A 13,700-nucleotide genomic window follows, 5' to 3' on the forward strand; every position below is an offset into this window, starting at 1 on the left:
TCAAATAATATAAACAGTGGTTATAGAGGGTGCAACCGATCAGCACCTTAGGAGTAAATGTCAGTTGGCTTTTCATAGCCTGAACGTTCAGAGGTCGAGACAGCAAGTGCGTGAAAGAGAGAGAGTGAGAGAAACAGAGGATCGAAACACACATGCACACACACACACACACACACACAGTAACGTGTGGGATATAGCAATAAGAAAGTCAGTTGATTGTGCAGTGCAGACCACCTCCTATTACCCTTCTCAGAGTTTTAAGAATTCCATGACACAGAGAGAAATGCTTTAATGTAGAAAAATACATTTATTTGAAACAATTTCAAAATGACAGTTTCTTAACAGTAGAAATATTGAAATAAAGATGAAACGGAACAGTACTGATGATGCATGCATTTGTGCAATGAAGAGTATTACAATGGTCTGCCCTTAGAATCATAATGCATGTGGTAAAGAGGTCAATGGAACGCAGACCGTGGGGATTAGCGCACATTCAGCAAATCTGAGCTAACAAAGTAGATAGTCAAACCTGCCATGATTGATATAATGTAACAGGCCCACTAAGTGGTTACTGAAGTGTGATTTGCGTATGTTTGGCTGTTTTGGCTGCATAACATTTAGAAGTTTTCCCTTTTCAGGTTTGAAGAAGTGACTGCTAAATGCTAACTCCCGTTCGTATAAGCTTGTAGCATTGCTATTATACAGAAATCGGTGGTGGTAGTCAAAGTCGTTTTTAACTGTTATGCAGTTGATGGGTCACGATGACATCCATACAAGCATTATACTCCGATTTCCACCTCAACATAGTGTGAAATACACATACAAACAATAGCCTAAATGTAGACAAATTCCACTGACCTCATTAATGCATCTATGTACACTAAGATTTCTTAATTTCCCTTTCCCACAATCTTGTTTCCCTTTCAGATTTCATAGATAATCTTATTCAACATTTGCAGCAAAAAAATAATCAAACCAGCTCAATAGAATCATATGTAAAGCAACGAACACAAGAGAAAACTATTCAAACGAATGTTGCAGAATAAAATATCTACACCAATAAATAACCACACAAACTGTAACAAATGTAACAAAACCCTATTACTTTCCCTACAAACCTGCAGCAGTACAGAAAAATACATTTTCAAAACAGGTCTTGCCTCTGAAGGATGTCTGAAGAACAGCACTGTTGAATGATCGACGACCAAGGCTAAAATGTCAACGCATGTTTCCCGCTCATAGGGTAAAAGGAGCTTCGAGGCTCATGGGATGAATGGTTGTAATCCACCGTTCTAATGGCCTTACATGCCAATGGAAAGTCTCTCCGTAGAAATTCAGGAGAAATAAAACAAATTATACATGTGGATGAACTCTGAGTGACCTTTTCGCTCAGCTAGTTCAGCTTTGTCTGCCAGTGGAGGCAGTGGAGGAGTTGCCGTAGGAACTGGAGGTGGCGGAGATGAGACAAGGAAAAAACACTTTAATGTTCCCGTTATCTGTCACTACGTTAATCGTGTTTCTTTTTAATAAGCATTTGAACAAAGCCAGCGTGACATTGAGAACATTAAAATGAGTTGTCAACAACCAACACAACAGGGACAGTCAGATGTGTGAGGATGATGCAGTTATCGTACGTACCACAAAACAATGTGTAGCTTTGTTATGTCCTGTCAGGAAGTATGTCTCTGCAGATGGAGTTTGATAAATCATAACAATGTTAGCATGTCGCTACAGCAACAGTTTGCTATGACAACTGCTATAACACTCTTATTAGAATGTAACACCACTCTTGTTACAATGTAACAAAGGACTATAGATACAGAAGCTCATGCTCTTTCCTTTACTACTGAACACACTCATATACACGATCATGGGAATCACTTTGCTTGTGCAACATTCTCTAAACATTCCCGTCCTTCTCTCGTCTCACTCTCCTGTGTGTCATCACGTGCTGACTCCAGGCACGGCAGTGTGGGATAGCTCGGCATGGTGAATTCGCTGCTTAATCATCCACCCATCTCCGCTTACTGCCAGACTGGCTACACCTGCTGCCAGGGGACCTGTGCGTGACTGGATCTATCTGCTACTCCTGCTAGTGACAGCTTTCAGAGGACTGCATTGCACAGCAGTGGAGTGGAGGAAACTAGGTACTAGATAGCATGCACACTATTGTGTGTACAGTATTTCATTACAGTAGGGAATTCAAGTGGTGGAACTTGACACGACAGTTGGTTTCTAACTTCTAAATGAAGCTGATGAAATGTGTTGATAGTGGGATGATTTGATAAGACATATGGATGGGATGGTGGTTTAAAATCATTGTCTTGTGTAGTTTTTACTCTAGACATCTCATCAGATGAGTGGAAAGTCAACACAAAGTTGTTTTGTTCCCTTCTTGTATGGAAATAATGTTTGAGAGATTATGTTTGAGGATATTACCATGAAACTCTATGAGAGTTGATATGCTTTACAGAGACAGAACACTCTATGAATTAGATGCCAGCAAAGGACAAGACAAACTATATCGCTGCAAAATACCCCGAATCTACTTGTCCTGGTCACGCTGATGGGCCTTATACAATATACTCATCAGTAATAACAACTGACATGTACAACAATGTGGGATCATCTTGATGAGTCAGACACAAATTATATCCATGGATCATAAATGGTCGATTCCACATTTCTCGTTACATTCAAAGGGCAAACATTAGAAATAATCTCATAATGTTTATGGCAAGTTTTGTCTTTTACAAAGAGTTTAACTGTTGAGATGCAGGTAAAAATTACCACCAATTATGTGTTGTTGTTTTTTTTTAAATTTCAAGCAGGGGAGGCGTTGTGTAAACCTGGTTTGATATTTAGAAAATTATGCCCATCTTAACAGTTAAACCCTTTGTACAAGACAGATAAATTATATAGCCAAAAATTTACTAAATTAATAATATGCAAGTCTTTATATATACTGTATTTAAAAATGGCTGAGCACTTTTAATTAATAGAAAATAACTATTTACAACACTTGCTTATCTACAACACATACATCTCATACTTAATAATAACATGCACAAGTCAAGGACCTCATTAAAAACAAAGTTGGACTCTTTCTATAAGTAACATCTTTCTTTTTAACAAACTTTTAAGAACTGATAACAGGCCATAACTAGATCTCCTGTGTTCGGCATTGTACGTTTACTACAAGCGTGTGAAAAGTAAATATACATATATTATATACAGAGCGATAACAGATATCTAAAGATAATATGGTACAATTTCAATAATATTCCCTGTTAGATCGGAGACCTAGACATAGTGGCCCATACAGACAAAAACTCTTAGACCCCATGAAAACTAAAATGTTAAGAAATGTACATAACTCTCTTCATAGGTTTTGATAAAGGCTTTGAGAAAAGTCAATGAAATAAGACAATTACCGACTGAAAATGAAACCTTTCTTCATAATCCAAATTGTGTTACAGTAGGCCTATGTAGCTTATACTTGTTATTAAAACTTGTCTTATTTAGTGGATTGAGTTCCAATTTGCCGCATAGATGCTATCAGACAAGACACCCATGCACTTCAGTATAAATGAGGTCCTTAGAAAACTATTAACATTGGGGTTGTGTTTGAGAAATTACAAAAGAAACCAGAAAAGAGTGAACCCTCAAAATGGCAATACTTTAAGTCTGTACACATTTGTTGCATTCCTTCCCTGGCTTTACACGCTAGTACAGTTAGGGATCTCCCTTGTGCTCTCGCAGGCATGTCCAATTCGCCCTGGGGTAGAGAGAAAAAAACCACAACATAAGAACAACGTGTGTTAGTCCACTGGTAGTAGAGGCTTTGATGTCTATGAAACAAATACCTACTTTGACATTGATACGGCCTCTTAATTACTGGGGTTTCATTACAATGTCTTATCAATGCTCTTAAGCTGTTGTTTCATGTGTGGGACATTAGTAGCTGACCCATTGGTTCGTTTGTTTCCTTGTTTTCTTCTGAAGATTCACTACTCCTCCTTTTTCCGAACAGTTAATTCCATTTGAAGAAACAATGTAGACTTTATAACACAATGTAGTGTATACACTGCAGGTCAAAGGTCAACATTTTATACATGGAGATATGACCCATATGTGTTTTAGTCCAATAAAATTCATTTGGACAAAGTATGTGAAATATTGTTTGAAGTTCATAGTCACCAAATTAGCAATTTGCTATTCAAAAAAGATTTATCAGACTAAGTTTGTATCTTACGTTTAACCCTGGCGTCCATCTCCTTCTCCATGACTTCTTTGGGTGTAGAGAACTCACTGAGGGTGGTCTTAGGCGTGCTGTCACTCTGGCTGACCGAACCAATCATCTCCTGCTCTTTCTCCTGGTTCACCTCCGCGTATATGTTCATCCAGGGGATTTTTCTACAGATTGGTAAATGTAGACAGACATCAGCCATGTTACAATAGGAAATGACTATTCAATGATGGTCCGTCCCATTGGCAGCATGTATATTACACTTTTTGTTCAGAGTTGGTATGTTGACAAAACTACACTGCTCAAAAAAATAAAGGGAACACTAAAATAATACATCCTAGATCCGAATGAATGAAATATTCTTATTAACTACTTTTTTCTTTACATAGTTGAAGGTGCTGACAACGAAATCACACAAAAATGATCAATGGAAATCAAATTTATCAACCCATGGAGGTCTGGATTTGGAGTCACACTCAAAATTAAAGTGGAAAACCACACTACAGGCTGATCCAACTTTGATGTAATGTCCTTAAAACAAGTAAAAGTGAGGCTCAGTAGTGTGTGTGGCCTCCATGTGCCTGTATGACCTCCCTACAACGCCTGGGCATGCTCCTGATGAGGTGGCGGATGGTCTCCTGAGGGATCTCCTCCCAGACCTGGACTAAAGCATCCGCCAACTCCTGGACAGTCTGTGGTGCAACGTGGCGTTGGTGGATGGAGCGAGACATGATGTCCCAGATGTGCTCAATTGGATTCAGGTCTGGGGAATGGGCTGGCCAGTCCATAGCATCAATGCCTTCCTCTTGCAGGAACTGCTGACACACTCCAGCCACATGAGGTCTAGCATTGTCTTGCATTAGGAGGAACCCAGGGCCAACCGCACCAGCATATGGTCTCACAAGGGGTCTGATGGCAGTCAGGCTACCTCTGGTGAGCACATGGAGGGCTGTGCGGCCCCCCAAAGAAATGGCACCCCACACCATGACTGACCCACCGCCAAACCGGTCATGCTGGAAGATGTTGCAGGCAGCAGAACGTTCTCCACAGCGTCTCCAGTCTGTCACGTCTGTCACATGTTCTCAGTGTGAACCTGCTTTCATCTGTGAAGAGCACAGGGCGCCAGTGGCGAATTTTCCAATCTTGGTGTTCTCTGGCAAATGCCAAACGTCCTACACGGTGTTGGGCTGTGAGCACAACCCCCACCTGTGGACGCCGGGCCCTCATACCACCCTCATGGAGTCTGTTTCTGACCGTTTGAGCAGACACATGCACATTTGTGGCCTGCTGGAGGTAATTTTACAGGGCTCTGGCAGTGCTCCTCCTGCTTCTCCTTGCACAAAGGCAGAGGTAGCGGTCCTGCTGCTGGGTTGTTGCCCTCCTACGGCATGCTCTGGACACTACGCTGACAGACACAGCAAACCTTCTTGCCACAGCTCGCATTGATGTGTCATCCTCGATGAGCTGCACTACCTGAGCCACTTGTGTGGGTTGTAGACTCCATCTCATGCTACCACTAGAGTGAAAGCACCGCCAGCATGCAAAGGTGACCAAAACATCAGCCAGGAAGCATAGGAACTGAGAAGTGGTCTGTGGTCACCACCTGCAGAACCACTCATTTATTGGGGGTGTCTTGCTAATTGCCTATAATTTCCACCTGTTGTCTATTCCATTTGCACAACAGCATGTGAAATGTATTGTCAATCAGTGTTGCTTTCTAAGTAGACAGTTTTATTTCACAGAAGTGTGATTGACTTGAATATACATTGTGTTGTTTAAGTGTTCCCTTAATTTTTTGAGCAATGTATATTAATCCCCCTATTATCATGAAGCCACTAGATATCTAACTAAGAAAATATTAATCTTTACATCATTAAATCCCCATTTGACATCAATGTAGTGATATAAGACTGTAACCCTGATGCATATACATTTTGCCTAATTTCAGAAAAATATTTCCCCATTTATATTTATGAATAGAAATTTGTTTCTTCCACTCGTACTTCAATTTCTTTCCAGTTACAAGTCATTTTGTTACTTAATTGTTTTGCTTTGTCGTGTGTGACATTTCAATAAATCTGTTTTTTCTTTAGATTAATGCGGGAATTTCCAGATCCATAATTGATGCGTTTTCAGCAGACTTTTCCATGAGAATCATTTTAATAATTCAGCTACTAATAGCCAAAGTATGGCAATAGCATATTAAGCAATTGAATGATAGTTTTCTTAACATAACATCACTGATTCACACACGTGCCTCATGCATCCAAATCACTCTAAATCTGTTTACTACATCTACAGTATGAAGGCAATTTGAAAAGTTACTTCAAAGAAACGTCATTAGTTAATTGTTGGTTGATGCAGGCCCTACCAATCTGTGCATTATTAATGACGATAGCAGGTTATTCAAGCAGTGCTGCGAGACAGTGTTCAAAGATATAATCATAAAGTACTGTACATACGTACCTCTTGAATTTGTAGATGAGAAACACTGCTAAACCAAGGAATACTACTGACAGGAGCATCAGCATGGCTGAACTGCTGTGTCTCGGAATGGAATCCACCAATGGTGCTGTAACAGAGGGTGGTGGACGATGAACGTTAAACATAACAAGAACAGACCAACACAATAAAGGCTAATCTGGGAATGCCTCGGAGATTTACTTGCTTCATTGCCAATATTGATCCTATACCGTAAAATATTGTATCACTAATAACACCCATGGAGTACAGTTGAGATATATATTTGGCTTCAAAATAGTCTGCTACAGTAGGGCTACATACAGTCAATGAATATGCTTTACTTGAATCAATTTGTTGATTCAAGTAAATGAATCCGGCTATGTATTATGGGTCGATCCAAGGCAATGATAGTGCATTTTTAATATCCCAAATTTAAAAGGCTGTGATTGCGTGTAATTACCTTTTCTCCAAACTAAAAGACATTGGCTTTAAACAAGCACAGCAGCATTTATATTCAGATGTAAATGCTAAATTGTGGTTAAAACAAGCCTTTTACAACTGTCACAAATGAAGTGCAACACAGTAACACTTACTGTGGAATAAACTGGAATTATGTGGTGCTGATTATACTATTTAACACCTCTCTCTTTGGTATTACACACCCTTGACACGCAAACACACACACACACACTTTACGGTCCAGCACCCGCAGACCTGCTTGTGTATACCTAGTCCTTTAAGCCACAGACTGCCAGCTCAAGGCTATGTGTTCTCACTGGGATTATGTGGCTAATAGAACCGTCAGAATATGTACTATTAGACCTGGCAAATCCTCTCTCCAACCTCCACCTCCACCTCCACCCTTACAGAGAAAACAACATGTGAGTTCCAAAAAGTTACATTTTATGTGAAATGATCTGACTTTCCACACGTGAAATCATGTGGACTTTCCTTAAGGGCACTTCCAACTTTAACCCTCAACTCTGCCATGTGGACCCAGCTGCTGTCGTAAGTGTGGTGTTGTATGAGTATATACTGTAGTAGGCTGGACTACTCTGTATCCATTCAATACTCTCAACTGAGAATATTTTTCCATTGTGAAAGAGGATTTGTGTTGTTTTTGGGTGGACGCTGGTAAAGTATTTTAATTGCAGCCAAGAGTAGTTATTTGTTTGTCTCATTTTGAGCCAATACTTAAACGGATGTAATGTTGTTGATTATTTTTAGGTGATTCTGATTTTTGCATGCATTGTGGAAACAAACTTCTCTTTTTTTGTCATTTTCTCAAGGACTAAATAATCAACAAAATTATACTCAGTGCAACACTCATTTTGTGGTTGGATGGTTGTTCAAGACAGTGAACAGATGTTGGGCGACTTGATGGTAGATATAAAATATCAATTGTCTCAAGGAGTTCCACTTAAAATAAAATCCAATACCCTCCCATGTCCTCCTCCAATCTTTGTACATCCAAGATGGTGACAAACATATAAGGCATTCTAAATACAGAACAAAAAATGTGTTTGGTTTATGCTACACAAATATGAAGACGTTAGCTCCAGTAAATGACATTGCATTTATGACATCACAAAAAGAAACAAACACAGCTGAAAAACAGTAGAATATGTAGAGAAAATAATGATTTTTCATGCAAGTACATACAGTTAATATATGTAATTATCTTGATACTAACTTATTTCCTTACCCAAAGTTAGCTGTGTGATGTAAACAATTACTCTTGCTCCTGGCTTTAGCTCAAACTCCACCAGATTCTGGTTCAGAGCGCTGGCAAGTATCTCAGAGATCTGTTGAAGGAGATGAAAGAAGCATCATTTAGTCAAACAATTCTCACACTTTTCAGCTCTTTCAATTCACACACAATGCATAATTAAATAGCATTTGCTGTTTCGTCATGACACCCACCACATTGGTTCAGTTGTATCAATTGTCGGAATAGAAGTATAAAATTAATATCTGCATGTGTGTGTCATTTCAGCCATGACAATGCATTTATCCTATTGTGTGAATTGGCGTGAAGGATTGGAAACAATTTGTCATACATGCCATGACAGAATTACAATGACACTCAAAATGTCATTGTCCAATCTAACTATCCCATACCTGCTCTAGCTCCTTCTCGCTCTTTTTCCGGCCCTCTGATTGGTTCTTGTGTGGTAACAGGAAGAGCTCAGCGGCCGTTGGCACACCTGGAAACACTGCAACCAACAGCTGATCCTCTGGAAAGTCTGACACCTGTTAACAATGGACAATACTGTTGCAATATGTTCATACTTGTATGGTATTCTTAATCTACAGTTAAAAAAACTGCCCTTAGATTATATACATATTTAACATATTTTGAAATCAAAGGAGAGGGAGGTGACAATGAAAAAGATTTGGGCTTGACCAAGATGTGTTAATAACCAATACAACCTCCATGTAAACAATGCTACAATCTGTCACCAAACCAATAGATGACAAGTCAGTATAAATACTACTTTATTTTTTTGGTAACACTTTATTTGACACCTAGCATCATAACACGTTATGACGCGGTTTTAACCATATGTCATAACAGTTGACATAACATTGTCACTGTTATGACACATATATTTAGACAGGTTGTGACATACAGTGCTAGTCAAATGTTTGGACACACCTACTCATTCAAGGGTTTTTCATTGTAGAACAGTAGTGAATACATCAACACTATGAAATAACACATATGGAATCATGTAGTAACCAAAAAAGTGTTAATCAAATCAAAATATATTTATATTTTAGATGCTTCAAAGTAGCCACCCTTTGCATTGATGGCAGCTTTGCACATTTTTGGCATTCTCTCAACCAGCGTCATGAGGTAGTCACATGGAATGCATTTAAATTAACAGGTGTGCCTTGTTTAAAGTCAATTTGTGGAATTTCTTTCTTTCCTAATGCGTTCGAGTCAATACTTTGTGTTGTGCCAAGGGAGGGGTGGTGTACAGAAGATAGCCCTGTCATCAAGGCAAAGGGTGGCTACTTAAAAAAATCTCAAATATATTTTGATTTGTTTAACACTTTTTTGGTCACTACATGATTCCATATGTGCTATTTCATAGTTTTGATGTCTTCACTATTATTCTACAATGTAGAAAATAGTACAAATAAAGAAAAACTGTGTCCACATTTTTGACTGGTATTGTATATTACAATATTTTATGGTTGGTTATGACATCTATGTAAGAGTGTTAAAGAGCACACAACAAACTACCACACAAGGCAGACCAATCCATTCTACTTGTAAATAGTATGTTATATAACCATTTTTAAATTGTCCATTTTATTAATTGTGCACACATTGATGCCAAACATGTGCCTAGCCCAATGCTCTGTCACTGATGACTGGGATGAAAACAGGAGAAGGACAAAACACCCTCTATGGAACTTATTACTGGCGGTTATGTATGTAATATGCCTATCTGGCTTATATTATTAACCTTACAACAACAGAAATGTTCCAGATTAAGGAATCAAACTTAGTTTGTTCACAACATTATATACATGTATATGTCGCGGTACCACTAGGGGGAGACATTCAAACTGTTAACTGCAGTGCGAGCCTCATACGTTGGAAGAAGAGAAGCAGGAAGGGAAGCCCAGTGGAAACATGGAGAAAGGAAAAAGGAAGCTTCTTGGCAGAGAAAAAATAAAAAATAAATAATACGATTTAGAGATACAGTGGGGCAAAAAATAATTTAGTCAGCCACCAATTGTGCAAGTTCTCCCACTTAAAAAGATGAGAGAGGCCTGTAATTTTCATCATTGGTACACTACAACTATGACAGACAAAATGAGAAAAAAAAATCCAGAAAATCACATTGTAGGATTTTAAATGAATTTATTTGCTAATTATGGTGGAAAATAAGTATTTGGTCAATAACAAACGTTTATCTCAATACTTTGTCATATATCCTTTGTTGGCAATGACAGAGGTCAAATATTTTCTGTAAGTCTTCACGAGGTTTTCACACACTGTTGCTGGTATTTTGGCCCATTCCTCAATGCAGATCCCCTCTAGAGCAGTGATGTTTTGGGGCTGTTGCTGGGCAACACGGACTTTCAACTCCCTCCAAAGATTTTCTATGGGGTTGAGATCTGGAGACTGGCTAGGCCACTCCAGGACCTTGAAATGCTTCTAATGAAGCCACTCCTTCATTGTCCGGGCGGTGTGTTTGGGATCATTGTCATGCTGAAAGACCCGGCCACGTTTCGTCTTCAATGCCCTTGCTGATGGAAGGGGGTTTTCACTCTAAATCTCTTGATACATGGCCCCATTCATCCTTTCCTTTACACGGATCAGACGTCTTGGTCCCTTTGCAGAAAAACAGCCCCAAAGCATGATGTTTCCACCCCCATGCTTCACAGTAGGTATGGTGTTCTTTGGATGCAACTCAGCATTCTTTGTCCTCCAAACATGACGAGTTGAGTTTTTACCAAAAAGTTGTATTTTGGTTTCATCTGACCATATGACATTCTCCCAATCTTCTTCTGGATCATCCAAATGCTCTCTAGCAAACTTCAGACGGGCCTGGACATGTACTGGCTTTAAGCAGGGGGACACGTCTGGCACTGCAGGATTTGAGTCCCTGGCGGCGTAGTGTGTTACTGATGGTAGGCTTTGTTACTTTGGTCCCAGCTCTCTGCAGGTCATTCACTAGGTCCCCCTGTCTGGTTCTGGGATTTTTGCTCACCGTTCTTGTGATCATTTTGACCCCACGGGGTGAGATCTTGCGTGGAGCCCCAGATCGAGGGAGATTATCAGTGGTCTTGTATGTCTTCCATTTCCTAATAATTGCTCCCACAGTTGATTTCTTCAAACCAAGCTGCTTACCTATTGCAGATTCAGTCTTCCCAGCCTGGTGCAGGTGTACAATTTTGTTTCTGGTGTCCTTTGACAGCTCTTTGGTCTTGGCCATAGTGGAGTTTGGAGTGTGGCTGTTTGAGGTTGTGGACAGGTGTCTTTTATACTGATAACAAGTTCAAACAGGTGCCATTAATACAGGTAACGAGTGGAGGACAGAGGAGCCTCTTAAAGAAGAAGTTACAGGTCTGTGAGAGCCAGAAATCTTGCTTGTTTGTAGGTGACCAAATACTTATTTTCCACCATAATTTGCAAATAAATTCATAAAAAATCCTATAGTGTGATTTTCTGGATTTTTTTTCTCATTTTGTCTGTCATAGTTGAAGTGTACCTATGATGAAAATTACAGGCCTCTCTCATCTTTTTAAGTGGGAGAACTTGCACAATTGGTGGCTGACCAAATACTTTTTTGCCCCACTGTAAATCCTTTGATGTTGTTGTTGTACTGAATTCTTTACGATCATGTATTTTTTCCTCACATAACTTATGGAAAATACACATTATACATCCTGTGTTACTCTACTTGGACTAAGAAAATACACTTTATGACACTGTCAAGAAGCATTAGGACCATCCTTTGTCACTTTACTTGGACTAAGAAAATGTATGTTGACACTCAAGAAGCATTATGACCATCATAATGATATAAGCCAGATAGGTCTATCATGTACATGCCCTTATGTCAGACATCAGTCACAAAGAGGGTGTCTTGGCCTACTTCTGAAATCTGATCCTGCATTCATCCCAGTCCAGAGCAACAGTGCATTGGGGTAGGTACATGTCTGACATCAATGTGTGGGCAATTTTTGAAAATGCAATATAACGTAAATATATGGTTTGCTTTGGGTGGGTTTTGTGGGTTTTGACACTCTTGTGTAGATGTCATAACCAGCCTTAAAATAACACAATGTCACAACAGTTTAAGACAAGTTGTTTTAGCTTTAATGACAAACTATGACATGACTATGACTGTGACATAACATGATATGATTCTAGGTGTTAAATAAAGTGTTGAACTTTTTTCAATCCAAATTCAACCTCCATGTTTTTGCAAAAAGTGTATTTCTTTCTTGAGGAGAAGAGTATGTCTTGCAAAACAACTGTTTTTCCATGACTTCAAAATAGCTACTACTAAATGTTTTTCTTCATAATGTCATTTATCCACTTTAGATTACCAGCTAGGTTCCAACCAGAAATCAGTGTTCATTTAAAAAGCCACTCATGTTTGTATGGGTACTCTATTTGGCTACTGGCGGACAATGGAGTGGCGTAGTCGGTGAGTCACATACACTTGATGCACATCAATTATCAAGCATTAAAATCACTATTTGAGTAGAAAAGTAGTGGACAAAGAGGTATGGAATGGCAGAGGGAATGGGAGATGGAAGGGGATAGAATACAATAGCACCTGTAAAAATCAATACACTCAGCACAAATGTTCTTTTTGCGATCACTCATTACTCTAAAAAGCCTTCGGGCTCTGTGTGCTTAGGTAGTGCTGGCATTTTGTGCCCCCAAAACTCATTTTCTGGAGTGAAAAATCTGATCCGGGTTAAGGGAGGAGAGTGGGTGAGTCAGACTGAGTCAGATGAGTGTTTTGGAGGGAACTTTGTCAATGCTCAAATTTGGCTGAAAAACCACCTTTTCAAGACTATCTTGTCGCTTTAATATTTTAACAGCAAACACATTTGGAGCGGCTTCCTCACAATCTTACTGTATGCAAAGCTAAATAAATAAGATGAGACAGTGGTTGATTACTAATTACTATTGTAAACACACCAAGACGTGGATTCTGTTTCTCATTCGTCATGAACTTGACAATATTGGGTTATACTATTTTCATAACCCCTACCATTGTGCATTATTTCCAACAATGTTGTTATAAATATGTTATGATGATTCACCTATATCTATGATTTTATTCTGTGAAGTCAAGTACAGTCGTTACCCGGGGGGGGGGGGGTGCCCTCTCTTAGGGAAAAAAAAGAGGACATGTTAAACTCTTTCACCACACTGATAGATGCATTAACAGCTGGTGGTGAAACCAGGGGGGGCTTCCGCGAAACATAGAAAATTATATGAATT

The 13,700-nt window shown here is 39.2% G+C and overlaps 1 protein-coding gene across 1 annotated transcript in view; it reads right to left on the bottom strand.

The window, feature by feature from the left end:
• Nucleotides 1–288: 288 nt before the first annotated feature.
• LOC112235254 (VPS10 domain-containing receptor SorCS3-like) overlaps nt 289–13,700 on the bottom strand; it is a 215,852-nt gene continuing 202,440 nt past the window's right edge. Inside the window, exons 23-27 of the mRNA XM_042303626.1 lie at nt 8,834–8,965; nt 8,418–8,517; nt 6,716–6,821; nt 4,256–4,416; nt 289–3,778 (exon numbers count right to left, since the gene is read on the bottom strand). Of these exons, the coding sequence (XP_042159560.1) occupies nt 3,720–3,778; nt 4,256–4,416; nt 6,716–6,821; nt 8,418–8,517; nt 8,834–8,965 (558 nt within the window). The 3' untranslated portion in view covers nt 289–3,719. The remainder of the gene's footprint in view (nt 3,779–4,255; nt 4,417–6,715; nt 6,822–8,417; nt 8,518–8,833; nt 8,966–13,700) is intronic.

This window comes from Oncorhynchus tshawytscha, linkage group LG02 (genome assembly GCF_018296145.1).
Source record: "Oncorhynchus tshawytscha isolate Ot180627B linkage group LG02, Otsh_v2.0, whole genome shotgun sequence".
Lineage (NCBI taxonomy): Eukaryota > Metazoa > Chordata > Actinopteri > Salmoniformes > Salmonidae > Oncorhynchus > Oncorhynchus tshawytscha.